Consider the following 16,563-nt stretch of genomic DNA (forward strand, 5'->3'; position numbering starts at 1 on the left):
CAAATCCAAAAAGTTCTGATCATTTGTTGTTAATGGACTAAAATATGTAAAAGCGCCAGAATGGCAAAAAAAAAATACAAAATGACTTTAATTCAAATAGAAACAGCCTGGTTTTGTGTCTTACTTTTGAATCAGTTTTGAATACTTTGATTTGTTTTTGATGTCTCGGCGCCTCGACTGGAGACATATTGTTTTGGTGTTGTCCGTCACACTTTTGTAAACGTGATATTTCAAGAACCTGTGGAGGGATGTTCTTCAAATTCAGCACAAACAGCAGTAGAGCAGATAGCCCATATCCGGAGGTTAAAGGTCCTCGCCACAGCGGCCCACTCCGACCTGCGGCCCGGGCTCCACTCCGGCCTGCGGCACTTTGCTGCAAGTCATCTCCCCTCTCTCTCTCTCTCTATTGCTGTCAATCTTCAGCTGTCCTGAATAATAAAGCCAGACCAAACAAAATCACTTTAAGGGCAAAAGTCACGGCCCTTTTTTTCTGCTCGTCCATAACTCAACAATCTCTGCGTTGATTGTGACAACGTTTCACACAAATATCAAACAGGATAAAAAGATGAAGTAGGGGCATTTCAGGTCAACTTCAGTGTGACATAATAACGTTTCATAACTCAGAAACAGAGAGGAGACATTTTTTCAAATAATGAATTCATCTCGATTGTTTAGATCTGAAGAAGAAAAAAAAATGCTTATTACCTATTCCTTAAATAAATCAAACAAATTCCTTCTACACTACTTAAGTTATGTAAGTCTGGACAGCTTGGATGTAAACTGTAACTCGCAGCTTTCTTCGAGTGACTCATCTTCGGAGACATGACTTATTATGATGAGGAGTAATCACTGCACACGCGCACACATGCGCGCGCGCACACACGCACACACACACACACACACACACACACACACACAAACACACAGCCATCATTAAACATAATCAACAGTAAATCCAGTTCTGCTGCTGATCCTCCAGGCGTCTCTTTTGTTCCAGATAACGAGAGGCTGCTGGCTGATTACGGCGCTCCTTTCGTTGCAGCGTGGAAGATCACTCACAACTTCCGGGTGTGGTACAGCAACAAGCACCCCGCCATGGCCGCCATCACCCCGGGGTAGGTGGACGGGAGGGGACGGACTCTTAATGACGTGGGATTTACGCTCAAATGATCTTTAACCTTTGCAGTGTAGTGGCCTTGTTGATGGGGACTTAACTGTAAAATAATAATGTTTTACTAGAAATAAATCTTGGGTGGAACGGTGGAGTGGTCGTTAGCACTGTCTCCTCACAGCAAGAGGGTTCCTGGTTCGAATCCTGGCTGGGGCCCTTCTGTGTGGAGTTTGCATGTTCTCCATGTGTCTGTGTGGGTTTTCTCCAGCTTCTCCGGGTTCTTCCTCGCACAGTCCAAAGACGTGCAGGTGTTAGGTTCATTGATGACTCTAAAATTGCCCGTAGGTGTGAATGTTTGTCTGTCTCTGTTTGTCTCTATGTGCCCCCCCCCCCCCCCCCCCCTGCGACCCCATAGGGACAAGCGGTTGAAGATGAGTGTGTGTGATAAATAAATCTTCTCTGCTCTATTGCAGACACCCGTTCCAGGGCCAGTACAGCGTGGCTGATGTGAAATTACGACTCTCACAGTGAGTTCTCCTCCATTTCTACAACACATGTAACTTCATATCATGCTCATGAAGTGTAAAATAGTGCAACTTAGAGCATCAACAAACAACATGTGAAGCAGGAAAAACAGCCGCAGTGCAGATTCAGCAGCAGAGCAGTGACCCATTTCTTTTTTCTTTCAAACTTCATGGTATCAGATTATTTCCTGCAGATCAGCTGATGTCACCAAAACATGCACGCCGCTGCCCTCATGTGGTGACAGGACGCCACTGTAAAGAGGAGGCTGTGCAGTAAAACACTACTCACTTTATTTTCAGTGTCCTACTCCTTTTTTTAAGGAATACATATTCTTTAAAAATCTTAAAATGAGTGGTAAATCCAGTGTTTTTCAGTTATTAATTTAAACTTTATTCAGTACTTCAGTACTATTCAGCACTACTAAACATTTTGTCGAACGTTTGCCGTCAGACACCTGTGCTTTTACTCTGAAGGAGAGATTGCCTGTTACAACACTCTTTTTTTTAACCCTTAAACATCTGTTAAAATGTTGTTATGTTTCGCTAATTTGTGCACACAAAGCACTAATTTAAGAGCAAAGATGAATCGAACAAGTTTTTATCCTACTCTTGATGATTAGGCTCAAAACTTCCGGAAAAATTAAAGTATCACTCCAAAATAAAAGCCTGGAGAAAAATCTAACCTGGGAAAACATAACCATGGCTTGATTTCAGTGTGCTCCTTTCATTTTTTTCAATGAGTAATTATTAATTTCATCTTTATTCAGTCATTTAAGCACATTTGCCCCTATGTTTGCTTTTACTTTGAAGGAGATATTTTATCTTTTACAACACTATTTTGCATAAACATCTGTTAAAATATTAATATTGTTTCACCAACATCATGTTCTGTTAAGTCATGCGCACAAAATATTATTTTAGATTTAAGAGCAATAATTAAGTTGTTAATTGGGCTCTGTACTTTCTGAAAAAAGGATCACTCACAAATAAAATACTGGAGTTAAATCTAAAGTAGGCAAATTTAAACATGGCTTCAAGGTGATATAAAAATAAACTATAAACTCCAAACTCTGGTAAATCCAGTGTTTTTCAGTTATTGATATCAACTTTATTCAGAAATTTAAGCACATTTCTTCTGTGTTTGCTGTCAGACCACAGTGCTTTTACTTTGAAGGAGAGAGTTTTCCTGTTAAAGCACTATTTTGCAACCCTTTAAACATCTGTTAACAATGCTATTTAACGTCATGTCCTGTGGATTTGTAAGCAAAAAGTATTCATCTAAGAGCCGTTTCTTTTCCCTCTTATTAGGCTCCATACTCCCTGAAACAATTTAGGATCACTCCAAAATAAAAGAGTGAGGAAACGTGTAAACAGCAGCACCATCAGTGTGTAACTAGGTGGTGGAGGGTCTCGTATCAGCTGAAGTCATTAATCATGAGCACGTTTCATTCTCCAAAAAAATGAGCTGGAGACTTCTTCAGTCTCAGCTCCGGTTTCATTCCAGGAAGTGGATGAAAGGGGACTCCGTCCACAGCTGGAACGCCCTTCTCATGTTCACACACACGCACACACACACACACACACACACACACACACACACACACACACACACACACACACACACACACACACACACACACACACACACACACACACACACACACACACACACAGATAAGTTTGTCGCCATAAACATAACTGTATGGTGACGGTAAAGTTTAGACGACAAAAGGAGACGGTTAAGTTTAGACGACTAAAGGTGACGGTTAAGTTTAGACGACTAAAGGTGACGGTTAAGTTTAGACGACTAAAGGTAACAGTTAAGTTTAGTCACTAAAGGTGAAGGTTAAGTTTAGTAAGTAAAGGTGACGGTTAAGTTTAAACGACTAAAGGTGACGGGGAAATTTAGACGACTAAAGGTGACGGTTAAGTTTAGACACTAAAGGAAACGGTTAAGTTTAGTCTAAAGGTGACTGTTAAGTTTAGTCTAAAGGTGGCGGTTAAGTTTAGTCTTAAGGTGACTGTTAAGTTTACACGACTAAAGAAGACGGTTAATTTTAGACACTAAAGGAGACGGTTAATTTTAGACACTAAAGGAGACGGTTAAGTTTAGTCACTAAAGGTGACGGTTAAGTTTAGACACTAAAGGTGACGGTTAAGTTTAGACACTAAAGGAGAGGGTTAAGTTTAGTCTCTAAAGGTGAAGGTTAAGTTTAGTCACTAAAGGAGACGGTTAAGTTTAGTCACTAAAGGTGACGGTTAAGTTGAGTCTAAAGGTGGCGGTTAAGTTTAGTCTCTAAAGGACTTGGTTCAGATCAGATAAAGGTGGTGGTTTGCAGGACTTGAACACCGGTCCTCCTGTGTTTTGGACCCGTCCACCGCCCCGGCCCTCCTCTCTACGTGGAGTTTAGGCGTCTTATACTACATCACCTGCTTTTCTTTATTGCTCTGGATGTCATTTGTACAGTTGTAAATTATATACGAATCCCAGTGCGGTACTTTCCGTAGTTCTATGTACGAACAGTGGATGTGGACAGCCCATCTTGGAAGTCTGCAGTAAACATGGAGTTGTTTCCTGTGGGGGTGAAACTGGGGTCAGTGGGACGGACGGTGACGGGTCTGATGTCTCCAGGCTGCTGGCTGAGAAAGCTGAGTGCGTCCAGCTCCTCACTCTTTGTCCCACTGCTGTCCTGCCGCCGCCTCTGGCTTTAAAGACCCTATGCTTCACTTCCTTGTGAATGTGCTGTGTTGCATGAGTATTCTAAACACAGCCGGCCCCTTTTTTCTTGTTTTCCTCGTCATCGGTGTTGGACAAAGAGCAGCCGCTGGCAGAGATGTTGTTGCGCGGCTGCAGGCAGGCAGACACTCACTCTTTATTGTTGGTGCATTGGGTGGCGTAAGGAGCTGTTTATTTGGGTCAGCCAGCGAGACGGAGAGAGTCAGTGTGTCCTCTCTGGGTGCACCGTGTCTCAGGAGGGAAATACTGCTCTCTCTCTCTCTCTTTACACAAGATTGTTGGAAGCTTTTTCACAGGCCGGGTGGCACAATTTAAGCCTATATTAAAACTGAATCCGGGTTATTTTCTGTACTATTTTACAAGTATTACATCTTAACTACCTATATCTACTTTTTAATGTTGATATCATTATTAACTGTAGATATTGTCCCCCTATAAGCAGGCGCTATCATTACACAGCTAAGATGCAGGCCGCCACATTAAAAAACCTTTACCTTCATGTCTGCTGTCATCAGGAGACAGTTTCCAGAAAGAGGAGGAATTTACACTCACCGGCCACTTTATTAGGTACACCTTGCTAGTACCGGGTTGGACCCCCTTTTGCCTTCAGAACTGCTTTAATCCTTTGTGGCATAGATCCAACAAGGTTCTGGAAACCTTCCTTTAGAGAGTTTGGTCCATGTTGACATGACGGCATCACAAAGTTGCTGCAGATTTGTCGGCTGCACATCCGTGATGCAGATCTCCCGTTCCACCACATCCCAAAGGTGCTCTGTTGGATTGAGATCTGGTGACTGTGGAGGCCATTTGAGTACAGTGAACTCATCGTCATGTTCAAGAAACCAGTCTTGGATGATTCACACTTTAAGACAGGGCGCGTTCTCCTGCTGGAAGTAGCATCAGAAGATATAATGAAATGTCTCATTTGGGGGACAATCTACAAAATGAATCACAAAGTGTCATACTGTATAAAAACATTCATGCAGCTAAGATCAGTTACTGTATTAATGGTTAGGCCTGCATACAGAAGTTACAAGACTATTAACCAACAACCCTAAATATACAAAGTATCAATGCGTTCTTATATTCAGGAACTACAGTTAAAACAATAAGAAACATCCTGCAATACAAATGTAAAATGAGAGTGTATAACTGCACTAGCAAAACTTAAAACACAAGACTGGATCTTTTTGAAATGTGAATGTGGATGTGCCAAATGGTCAAAAGTAAAAAAGAAAAAAAAGATGTATCCGTTTAAAACTAGAAAGCACTTATTAGATTTGTACAATCCTAAATGAACTATTTTATTATTAGAAAAATGTTGTAATTGATCAAAATACACATAGACAACCATGAGAAATATGCAACATGTTTTCTCAACAATATGTGAATAGTGGTAAAGGTAAAAACAAACATCTTGCAATGTTCAGACATTTTTTTTTCATGAATTGTAGACTTTGATCTGACTTTGTCTTGATGAATAATAATCTTAAGCTGTAAACTTTTACACTGATGTCCTGTGTTAAACTGCAAATGTTAGTCAGCTTGCAAACTATCTTGTATGTTGCCAATGCTTGCTAATTCATGTCAAAGGCAGTAGCTAACCTACAAACAAACTTTAATAAAATTTTCATAAAATATGATATATAACCAAAGCAATACATATTAGTTACATTTGGCCGTGATGGGACATTTTTGTGTTGCTGTTCGAACGACATCGTCCAGTTATGTAGGCCAGGACTACTAGACCAGAGAGAGGGGGGAGTTAACTAACATCCCACAACAGCTGATGTCTCAAGATACACAGAGATATAGCGTTAACAGCACCATAATACTCTGTATTAATAGTCTTGTCTACTGTAGTTTCCTCTTAAGTGCTTTTATTTTGAAGGGGACAGAGTGGGAGTGTGTCTGACTTGAGTTTAATGTTAGGAGCTAAGAAATAAAGTTCACCGTCCCGTTCAGTGAATGGAGTTTCTGTATCTTTTATTTCTTATTCTACCCAAGTTCAGGCGACTATAACCCTAGTTTAAATTAGTAAATAATAAAAAATAATAATCCAGCTTTAGTCAAACAACTCCACTGTGGTCTGTTGATGTTTCTGAATGCTTCCGGGATGCACGCTGTTATACTTCTACTAGCGAGCTGATTGGAGACGAAACAGCCAATCTGAATTGAGCTTTTCGTGGTCTCTGATTGGTTGGATATGGTGCGTAAAACTGAGAGGGGCTTATTATTGCAAGTTAAAATAATAAGAGCAAGCATGCAAAAAATAAATGTATTGGGCACAGACTAGAATTTTTAGCTTGCTCAAAGGAAAATAACTTTTGCTCGCATATAATTTATTTTCAAAATAAAATGTATGTGCTCGCAAAATGTATTTTTCTCTGCTCAAAATCTCACTTTGCTCCTTCACTAATGTGGCACAACTATTACACCATAGTCACTTATTTTGAAAATAAAGACAGAAGGAAGTTGGCACAGCGAGGACAGATACCTGGTGTACATGCAGCCTTGGAGCCTGATCATTGATCCCTAGCAACAAGCGCCTAGCAACCGCAATTTGTTTGGTGTTTGACCATACGTCTCACTTTCTCTTTGGTTTTACATTTCAAACACAGACTTTACAAGATGAAGAGCTCTTTCACACAAACACTTTTATTTACTACATTTACTTTCAATTAGTTAGGAAGGAGACGGCATTTTGTCAAAAATATATCAATAGAAAAATATTATCATCTAAATCATTTAAATTGTGTGTAAACATAAAGATTTTAAGCTGCAAACTGTTCCTTTAACCTCCTACCTAAAGCATTTTAGCCTGCAAGAACATGCTAACACACTTAGCTAATAATGCTACTTTTACTTTAACATTATGAGACATTAAATAGTACACATTTGGAAAATACCCATGACCTATTTCCATTGTGGTCTTTAATGAACAGAACATAAAAGAAGAAGAAAATGTGTCTAACCTGCCATTTAATGTTAGCTAGCTAAGTTTGTTAGCATTAGCTTGCGGGCTAAAATGATTTACTCATTTTTAAAGAGCGAAAATACAAAACAATGAATGTGTTCAGCTGGCTAACTTAGCTTAGCTAGCAGTGTTTTCAGTTAAGCTAGCTAGCAACACAGTCTGATGACATGTGAACAGGTAATATAATGTCATACAGATTCACCCCGTCATGAACAGAGGAATTATTGTATTGGCCCGAACAAGGGCGTAGGTTTGGTTACAACAATTTAAATAATTTATGTAAATGATTTGTTTAATTATTATTATTATCCATTATCCTCCGATATTGTTCAAAACTTTGTGCATATTCAAAACATTGCATGTTTTTGGTGATGATTTTTAAAGGAGTCATGTTCATCTTGACAACAATTCTATTGGAGAATGAGACCAGTTCTGTGTTACAACCACATGTGCGGCGTGCACTGTGGAGTTAAGGGGTGTCTGAAATAGTCAAAGACATGTTTACTGGTAAGAAGTTTATTTACATAATTCTGAAGGACTATTATTTACCTCTTTTGGGGAGTAGGTTGCTTTTCATATTTTTTTAAGGGGGACAAATCTACCTCTTCTAAATATTAGGGGGACACGCCCCCCCCCAAATCTACGCCTTTGGGCCCAAATTGTTTAAAAAAGGAGGGTTATCTTATATTTGGGCCAATAGGGTAGTTATCGAGACCAAAACTGCTTTCTGTACCAAGCTGTTAACATGTTTATTTAGTAACGTTAACATGGGGGTCTATGGGGATTGACTCACTTTTGGAGACAAGTGGCCACTTGAGGAACTGCACTTTTAATTTTTTTAGCACCAGAGGTTTCCGCACTAAACCAACCAGCAAAAAAGGCGTGAAACACACGACAAAAATGTGAGGTTTTGTTATTGGTTGGTCTCTTTTGAAATAACCTCTACTTCAACATATCGCCGCATATTTAAAGGAGGAACAGAGTCCTCTTGATGAGACTCAAAGTGTGATGCTGTCATTGGGGCGGCAGCAGTCAAGTCAATTTCACAGCGAGCAAGTTTATTTTCAGATGAAATAATTGGTTCATTAGAGGGTGTGAAGGCACACATTGGCAGCTGTTGAGACGTATCCACATTGGCGCCTTTTGCCCAGATAATGCAGGAGTGAGATTCCTGCTTAATGTCAGGTCAGCGGGGATCCGTGTGAAAGGTTGCGCGTTGGACTGACACCAGGCTGCTGCTGAGATAAAGCCGCATTTAGCTGTCACATTTGTTGTGGGACGCAGCCTGCTCGTTTCCGCTCTCAGGGCAGCTCCGATCATCAGCACGGCACCACCTGTGGCTGCAGCTCAGCCTCTGCTGTTACATAATCCCCCTCTAACAGGTTTGGCGCAACATTTAGCAACGCAACTTTTGTGTCGTCGTTTCCTGGAAAAGGAGGAAGAATTCCTGCGATGTCACAAGGGAAATGGAGGGGATGCACACGTTGGTTTTGTGAACCTTTTGTTTTCTCCCCTCTGCAGCTCGGTGCAGAACAGCGAGAGAGGGAAGAAGATCGGAAACGCCATGATGACCACCAGTCGCAGCGTGGTCCAGACAGGGAAGGCAGTGGGTAAGAAAGCTCAGGAACCAATCCCCACATTAGGTGTCTGAGCGGAGACATTATTCAGTGTAGCACCCAATTAATAAGCTCAAAGAGATCAGTGTCTTTACTTGATTGTTTCAAAAATAAAACATTTGAAAATAGAGAAAAAATGCCCATCCAATGTTCCCAAAACCATTTCATTTATAATATAAAACAGTGAAAAGCAGCAAATCCTCAAATCTGAGAAAATATTTGGTGTTTGTATGTTGGCTTAAATAGCTATTACTTAAAGCTTTAATGTGTGACTCTCCTGCATTAAATCATCTAAAAACTACTAGATCCTATGTTTTTATCTTGTTAATTATGTTTCTTCATTATCCCAAATGTTTCCAACAATGTTCAAAAAGAGAAAAGCGCTCCTTTACATTCGGTCTCCTGTCAGTGGCGTCATATCCTCTTTGCGCACGCGTCAGCCAGAAGCTTCATGAAGTGACTTTTCATCCAGTTTTAAGAGACACTTTTTAGATCTTGGTAGTTTTTAACTCTGTATTTGAACCGGATGATGGATTTTAGTCACTGGACGTCTGGATGTGAAGTAATCAGAGAAACAAGCTGAGCAAACAAAGGAGACCGCTGCAGTGGAAAAGCTCCTGAACGAAGAACACTGAAGGAATCCTCACTGACTCACATGAAGACTACAAGTCCCCGCGCTGCATCACAACGTCACCAAACTGACGAAACGTGAATGGACGCGGCACGCAGCATGACGCAAAACACGTAAAATCTGTTTATTTATCCGTATATTTATGTGGAAATATTTCAGTTCAAGCAGCGCAAGTGATGCAAATAGCATGAACAAGGCAGCGTAAAGCGAATTTACGCGGCCGGTGTGAACGCAACATTAGCCATCCAGTTATGAAACCAAAGTACAGTGTAATCATGCAGATTTGACAGTACAAGTAGCTTTTGTGCTTCTTTTATTATTTTATTTTGGTGACAATCAACCATTGCTCCAGGTCTTTTTTTCTTTTAAAACTAATGGCAATACAATAACCATTGTCACACACACACACACAAACACGCACGCACGCACGCACGCACGCACAAAAAACTCAAGTGCGGTTGTTTATCAATTGAGTTCAATTGAAACAAGGACTGCTTGAGGAATTGCTCATCCCCACTTTATGCACAAATGTAGTTTCTTAAAAACAATTCCTAATTTTGATGCATTTATAAATGAGATGAAACTATACAAAAAATATGTCAAATGTTTTAAATTCCCTACATCATTGTACCTTATTCCCTGACCGACTGATTTTAATTTAATTTTAGTCTTGAATCTACATTCCCCGGCCACTTTATTAGGTGCACCTGGTGCTTAATAAAGTGTCAGTGTGGTCTTCTCCCGCTGTTCCCTCTCTGCTAGAAAGTAGGTGGTGTTTTGTGTTCACAGATGTTGGAACCAGTGGATATTTGAGTTACTGTTGCCTTTCTATCAGCTCCACCCAGTCTGGCCATTCTCCTCTGACCTCTGGCTAAAACAAGGCATCGCCGCCCACAGAACTGCCGCTCACTGGATCGTCTCTCTTTTTGGGACCATTCTCTGTAAACCCTAGAGATGGTTGTGCGTGAAAATCCCAGTAGATCAGCAGTTTGTGAAACACTCAGAGCAGCCCGTCTGGCACAAACAACCACGTCACGTTCAAAGTCACTTAAATCACCTTTCTTCCCCATTCTGATGCTGCTTTGAACTGCAGCACATCCTCTTCACCATGTCTACATGCCTAAATGAGCTGCTGCCATGTGGTTGGCTCATTAGAAATTTGCATTAACGAGCAGTTGGACATGTGGGCCCTCATAAATTGGCCGCTGAGCGTATAGACTATCAAGTTATAACATGTTTTCTCTTAATTCTATAAAGTCATAGTGAATGAATGAAAAGCACATTCTCATTTTACTTAGAACGTAAAGCCCCTGAACACCCACACAGGTGTTTTCACTTCTTCTGGCTGATTAGACCTCTGCTGGGGCTGAAGGTGGGCGGGGCTTTGATGAGAATTTGATGGGAATGTATGAGGTCATACATGTCTACCAATAAGAATGATACAGGTGTGCTAACAGGAGACTCAGGGAGATGTCAGTCATTCCCAGTAGACACGCCCACACAGTCCTGTGAAGAGGTCTAATCTACCAGTTAACTGGAAACACCTGTGTGGGGGTTCATGGGCTTTAAGTGCAAAAAGAACATAACATAAAGCGTCGTCCAAATGACATAAATATTGCTGAAATGCGTCATGATAGAAATAAAATTGTATTTTTATATCATTTTGACCATATATATTGTCAAAACAATTGTTTTTGACAATCTTGATTATAATACCAAAACTAGTTTTCAAATAATCCTTCAAGAGAAGCCATTTTTAATTCTGTATGTTTTTCTACAAAACCTATTTTATTTTTGAAAAAAGAAGCTGAACGTAAAAATAAATAACATACAGTATACAATTGGAGAATTTATGATTTTGAATAAGTAAATGGAGCATTCATTTACCTGTTCTGTGAATGAAGTCTCACCGTCCTCCTCTGCTCTCAGGTCAGTCCGTCGGAGGAGCGTTGACCAGCGCCAAGTCGGCCATGTCCTCCTGGTTCTCCACACTGGCGCAGCCTGCAGCAGTGAGCCCCCCGGAGTATCCAGAGCCCGCCACAGAGGTCCAACCCTGAAACCAAACCCCCCCGATCCTCTTGACTCTGTCCTCGTCCTCTGATTTTCTGTTCACGGTGAAGCCCGAGGGTCAGCGGACGGAGAGGAAAATCATCTTCAGAATCAGGTTTTAAGTGTGAAACCAGGTGCGACGCCACTCCGGATAGGAAGGCCGCGCTTCTCTTATACTAACTGTACAGTCCATATTCACTGTGAGGCAGAGAGTGCCCGCGCTTTTGAGCAAAAAAAAACGAAATCTCAGCAGTTGTGCATCACTTCTGTTTTACTGCTGGATGCTTTTTTCCTGCAAGACACTAAAGAGGCCGTTGTCGGGGTTTGGGACGTAGTCGCTCTTTTGCTGCATATTCCTGGAGTTTGTCTATATTGCCGACTATTTTGCTGACAATGAAATTATGTAAAAAAAATAAATAAATAAACAAATCGGTGTCACAGGATTTGACAGAACAGCATGAGCTGTGGCACCTTTTTTAAATGGTTTTAAATTCACTCTGGCTCATGTTCAGTGGTGTCTTCGTAATCAGCATTGTGGTTGTTGTGATAACAGCACGAAGTCCTGCGTTAAAAAATGGTTATGAGTGAATTAGGAAAGGCTGAAACCTACTATTATTTGATGATTATTAGGTGGAAAATATCCGAAAATAGTGAAAAATGGTGCCAAAATGTACGATTTTGAAGTCAAAAATATATCAATAGAGAAATATTATCAGCTAAATAATTGAATTTGTGTGTAAACATAAAGATTTAAAGCAGCAAACTGTTCCTTTAACCTCCAATCTAAAGCATTTTAGCCTGCAAGAAAATGCTAACACACTTAGCTAGTTAATTCTACGTTTACTTTAACTCTCTAAGTTTTTTTGACATTATAATACATTAAATAGTACACATTTAGAAAATACCCATGACTTATTTCTAAATGGGATCTTTAATAAACAGAACATAAAAGAAGAAGGAAATGTGTCTAAACTGTCATGTAATGTTAGCTAGCAAAGTTTGTTAGCATTAGCTTGCTGGCTAGAATGATTTAGCTATTTTTCAAAGATTAAAACTACAAAACAATGCTGTACACATGTATAGACCTTTTCAAAGACATAAACATTCCAAAACAGTCCTAGTTTATTTCCTGTTGCATTGTATGTGAATGACATCAGCTGACAGGAAGTTACCCAGGACCAAGGCTGTTTCCAAGCAATGGAGGATTAACATTAACTGCTCAACGGTTGTATCACAGGCGTTAGCTTTAGAAAGTTAGTGAGCTGGGTGTGTCTAGCTTGTAAACTTAGCTTAGCTTAGTTTTTTAGCTACCAGTGTTTTCAGTTAAGCTAGCTAGCAATACAGATGAACAGGAAAACAGATAATTGATTAAATATGACCAAATGGGGAGAAATTAAGCTGTGTAAATGAAATCTTAATTTATTTCACTCATTTTATCTTTTAAGTGGTTGTTGGTTTAAACGTGTTTTACCACTGACCGTAGCCTAAGGGAAAGTACACAGCTTTATATTTGTTTTGACACTTAATTGGTAATATCTTATTATTTATTGATGTATTCAGATATATTTTTGACTCGTCTGATAATCTTTAATTACATTGTGTCACTTTCTGGGTCTATAAATTTCCTCTTTTGTCCCCTAAAACCACTCAAATGTTTATTTTAAGAGAAATTAAAATAGATAAAAGCAGCAAATTATCACATTTTGTGAAAAACGCAACATGGGGAATTGTTGGCATTTGATTAATCCATTAATAATTCATTATTTGACACATAATTTCAGCATGAACTTACATGTCTTGTTATTGCAACCACAATGCTATTACATAATTAATCTTGTGTACCTTATGCCTGATTATGTGCCCTCATAAACGTGATTAAAAATCCTCCCTTAACTATGAAGGAACCTGCACCCACATGTGTTTGACAGGGTGTGATAAACCCTCACCCAGGCCTTTTTATACTATATATATATTGGGATAACTATATTTCGTAAATCTGAAGATAGTTTAAAGTTAAAACTTATTTATTTGTCGTGTATAAACTCATAAATATCCATGTTTTGTCATGACAACACTGGAAACAAGTCCTGATCTGCGGAGTGCTGTTAGTACTCGTGCACCACAGCTGTTATATTGTATTTATGTGAATCTTTATCTCGTAGAACTGTCATTTTAGAGGTGCTTACAGGATCTTTTCCCTCCAAATGCTTCAAACGTTCAACGATGGTTGAATTAAAAGTGGTCCAGTGAGCATGCTCTGTCCAGTCCAGTTTTACAGCTGTAATGAGTGTCACCCTTCTGTCTTTAAAACGATTTCAATGTTGTTGTCCTTCATGCTTTTAAGCTTTCTTTGGCCATTAAATCGTTTTGGGAATTTTCTTTGGATTTCTGCTGTTAAAAGCTGCTCTTGCGTTTCTTTTTTTATGATATATTTTCATTTTGTATTTAACAGATATGAATGTATTGTGGATTAAAATTCACAGAATATTTTCTTGACAGATGCTTTTAATGTATTTGAGAAGAAGTGATACTATACTATATTGCTGTATTAAAAATATAATTAAAATACACTGCAGACTTTTATTTTTTAGTATCTATATGATATAGGAACAGTTCTTTTTATCCCTCTGGGTGTTTGTGTCTGGGTACAAATGTAGGTCAGCCGAACAAAGTGATGTGTGTGTGTGTGTTTGTAGAGGGGGTTGTTGTTGTGGTGGCAGCACATGGTCGCACAAAAATGCACCCGTGTGTTGTCCTACGACAATTGGGCAGCATCATGGGACACAAGAGCTCAGCCCGAGGCCAGCAGAGTCACACCCAGTGTACTGTGCTGTTCTCAGCATCAGTCCACATGCTGATGCATTTATTTAACCATTTACTAACTCCTTACAGAGAGACATTTGTCCTTCTTCATACTTTAAACTAACAGGTTTTACAAGAGCGAAGGAACATCATACACATCATATTAAAGGCATTTTCCAGGGCATTTTCAGTGTTTGCCTAGCTGGTATGGAGGTGTACGGAGGAATATGGAGGGGAAAGTGAGTTTCCAACACTCAATATTTTTTCATTGAAATTATCTGAATGTATTGCCTCTGAAGTTTACTGATTTTCAAGACTTATTTTCACCCTTATTTCTATTTTTGATTTAAGAATCAAAAATCCAAAAACAGTTTGCATCTGAGTTCGGCCTATTGAATTTGAGGTTGAAAACATGTTAGTTGACTTTAATACATTGTATTTTGCATTTGAATTTTGTTTGACTTAACGTTGAATTTTTGATTCTGAATTTGTGAACATTGAAAAATAACATTGAGTGAAAATTTGTTAAATTCAGAGGAAATTTTTTTTTTTTTTAAATCAGATACATAATGTCAATGTATACAGTGCCTATCATAAGTATTCACCCCCTTGGATGTTTTACCCTTTTATTGCTTTCCTAAACCAATCATGGTCAATAAAATTTGGCTTTTTTCAAACAAAAATGTATTGGAAAAAACTCTTTAATGTCAAAGTGAAAACAGATTTCTACAAAGTAATGTTAATGAAACAAAATGATATAAAGAAAAATAATGGTTTGCATAATTATTCACCCCCTTCAAGTCAGTATTTAGTAGATGCACCTTTGGCTGCAATCACAGCACTGAGTCTGTGTGGATAAGTCCCAATCAGTCTTGTACATCTGCACGCTGCAATTTTGCTCCATTCTTCTTTGCAAAACTGCTCAAGCTCTGTCAGGTTGCACGGGTATCGGGCAGTAACAGCCCTTTTCAAGTCCAGCCACAAATTCTCTATAGGATTGAGGTCTGGGCTTTGACTCGACCACTCCAGAACATTTACCAGGTTCTTTTTAAACCATTCCTGTGTAGCTTTTGCAGTATGCTTTGGATCATTGTCTTGCTGAATAATAAATCTTCTCCCAAGCTGTAGTTCTCTTGCAGACTGAAAAAGATTGTCCCCCAGGATTTCGGTGTATTTTGCAGCATTCATTCTGCCCTCTATCTTTACAAGCCTTCCAGGGCCGGCTGCTGAGAAACATCCCCACAGCATGATGCTGCCACCACCATGCTTCACAGTGGGGATGGTGTGTTTCTGGTGATGTGCAGTGTTTGGTTTTTGCCAAACATAACGTCTTGTCTGATGGCCAAAAAGCTCAACTTTGGTCTCATCCGACCAAAGAATCTTCTTCCACTTGACCATGGAGTCTTCCACATGCTTTTTGGCGAACTCTAGTCGAGATCTAATATGAATTTTCTTCAACGGTGATTTTCTCATTGCCACTCTCCCATAAAGCTTTGACCGGTGAAGAACTCGGGCAGCAGTTGCTATATGCACAGTCTCTCCCATCTCAGCAGCTGAAGCTTGTAACTCCTTCAGAGTAGTCGTAGGGGTCTTGGTGGCTTCTCTCACTAGTCTCCTGCCTGCACGGTCACTCAGTTTACGAGGGCGGCCTGAACTAGGCAGATACACACATGTGCTATATTCCTTCCATTTCTTGATGATTGATTTCACTGAACTCCAGTGATTGTTCAATGCCTTGGAAATTTTTTTGTATCCATCCCCTGAACTGTACTTTTCAATAACCCTTTCCCTGAGTTGCCTGGAGTGTTCTTCTGTCTTCATGGTGTAATGGTAGCCAGGAATACTGATCAACCAGTCTCTGGACCCTTCAGACACAGGTGTTTTATACCTCAATCACTTGAGATACACCCACACCACTCAGATGATCTTTATTACACTATTTGTGAGACTGTTGGCACCAATTGGATGGACTATTAAATTAGACCATTACATTTAAAAGAGGGTGAATAATTATGCAAATAATTATTTTTCTTTATATAATTTTGTTTCATTAACATTACTTTGTAGAAATCGGTTTTCACTTTTACATTTAAGAGTTTTTTCCCCAAAAAATTTG

General features: G+C 39.5%; 1 protein-coding gene across 1 annotated transcript in view; it reads left to right on the top strand.

The window, feature by feature from the left end:
* avl9 (AVL9 homolog (S. cerevisiase)) overlaps positions 1 to 14,142 on the top strand; it is a 32,353-nt gene extending 18,211 nt beyond the window's left edge. The window contains exons 13-16 of the mRNA XM_083936174.1: positions 998 to 1,115; positions 1,585 to 1,638; positions 8,871 to 8,959; positions 11,526 to 14,142. Coding sequence (XP_083792300.1) covers positions 998 to 1,115; positions 1,585 to 1,638; positions 8,871 to 8,959; positions 11,526 to 11,653 — 389 coding nt within the window. The 3' untranslated portion in view covers positions 11,654 to 14,142. The remainder of the gene's footprint in view (positions 1 to 997; positions 1,116 to 1,584; positions 1,639 to 8,870; positions 8,960 to 11,525) is intronic.
* The last annotated feature ends 2,421 nt before the right edge of the window (positions 14,143 to 16,563 follow it).

This window comes from Echiichthys vipera (genome assembly GCF_963691815.1).
Source record: "Echiichthys vipera genome assembly, chromosome: 21".
Classification (NCBI taxonomy): domain Eukaryota; kingdom Metazoa; phylum Chordata; class Actinopteri; order Perciformes; family Trachinidae; genus Echiichthys; species Echiichthys vipera.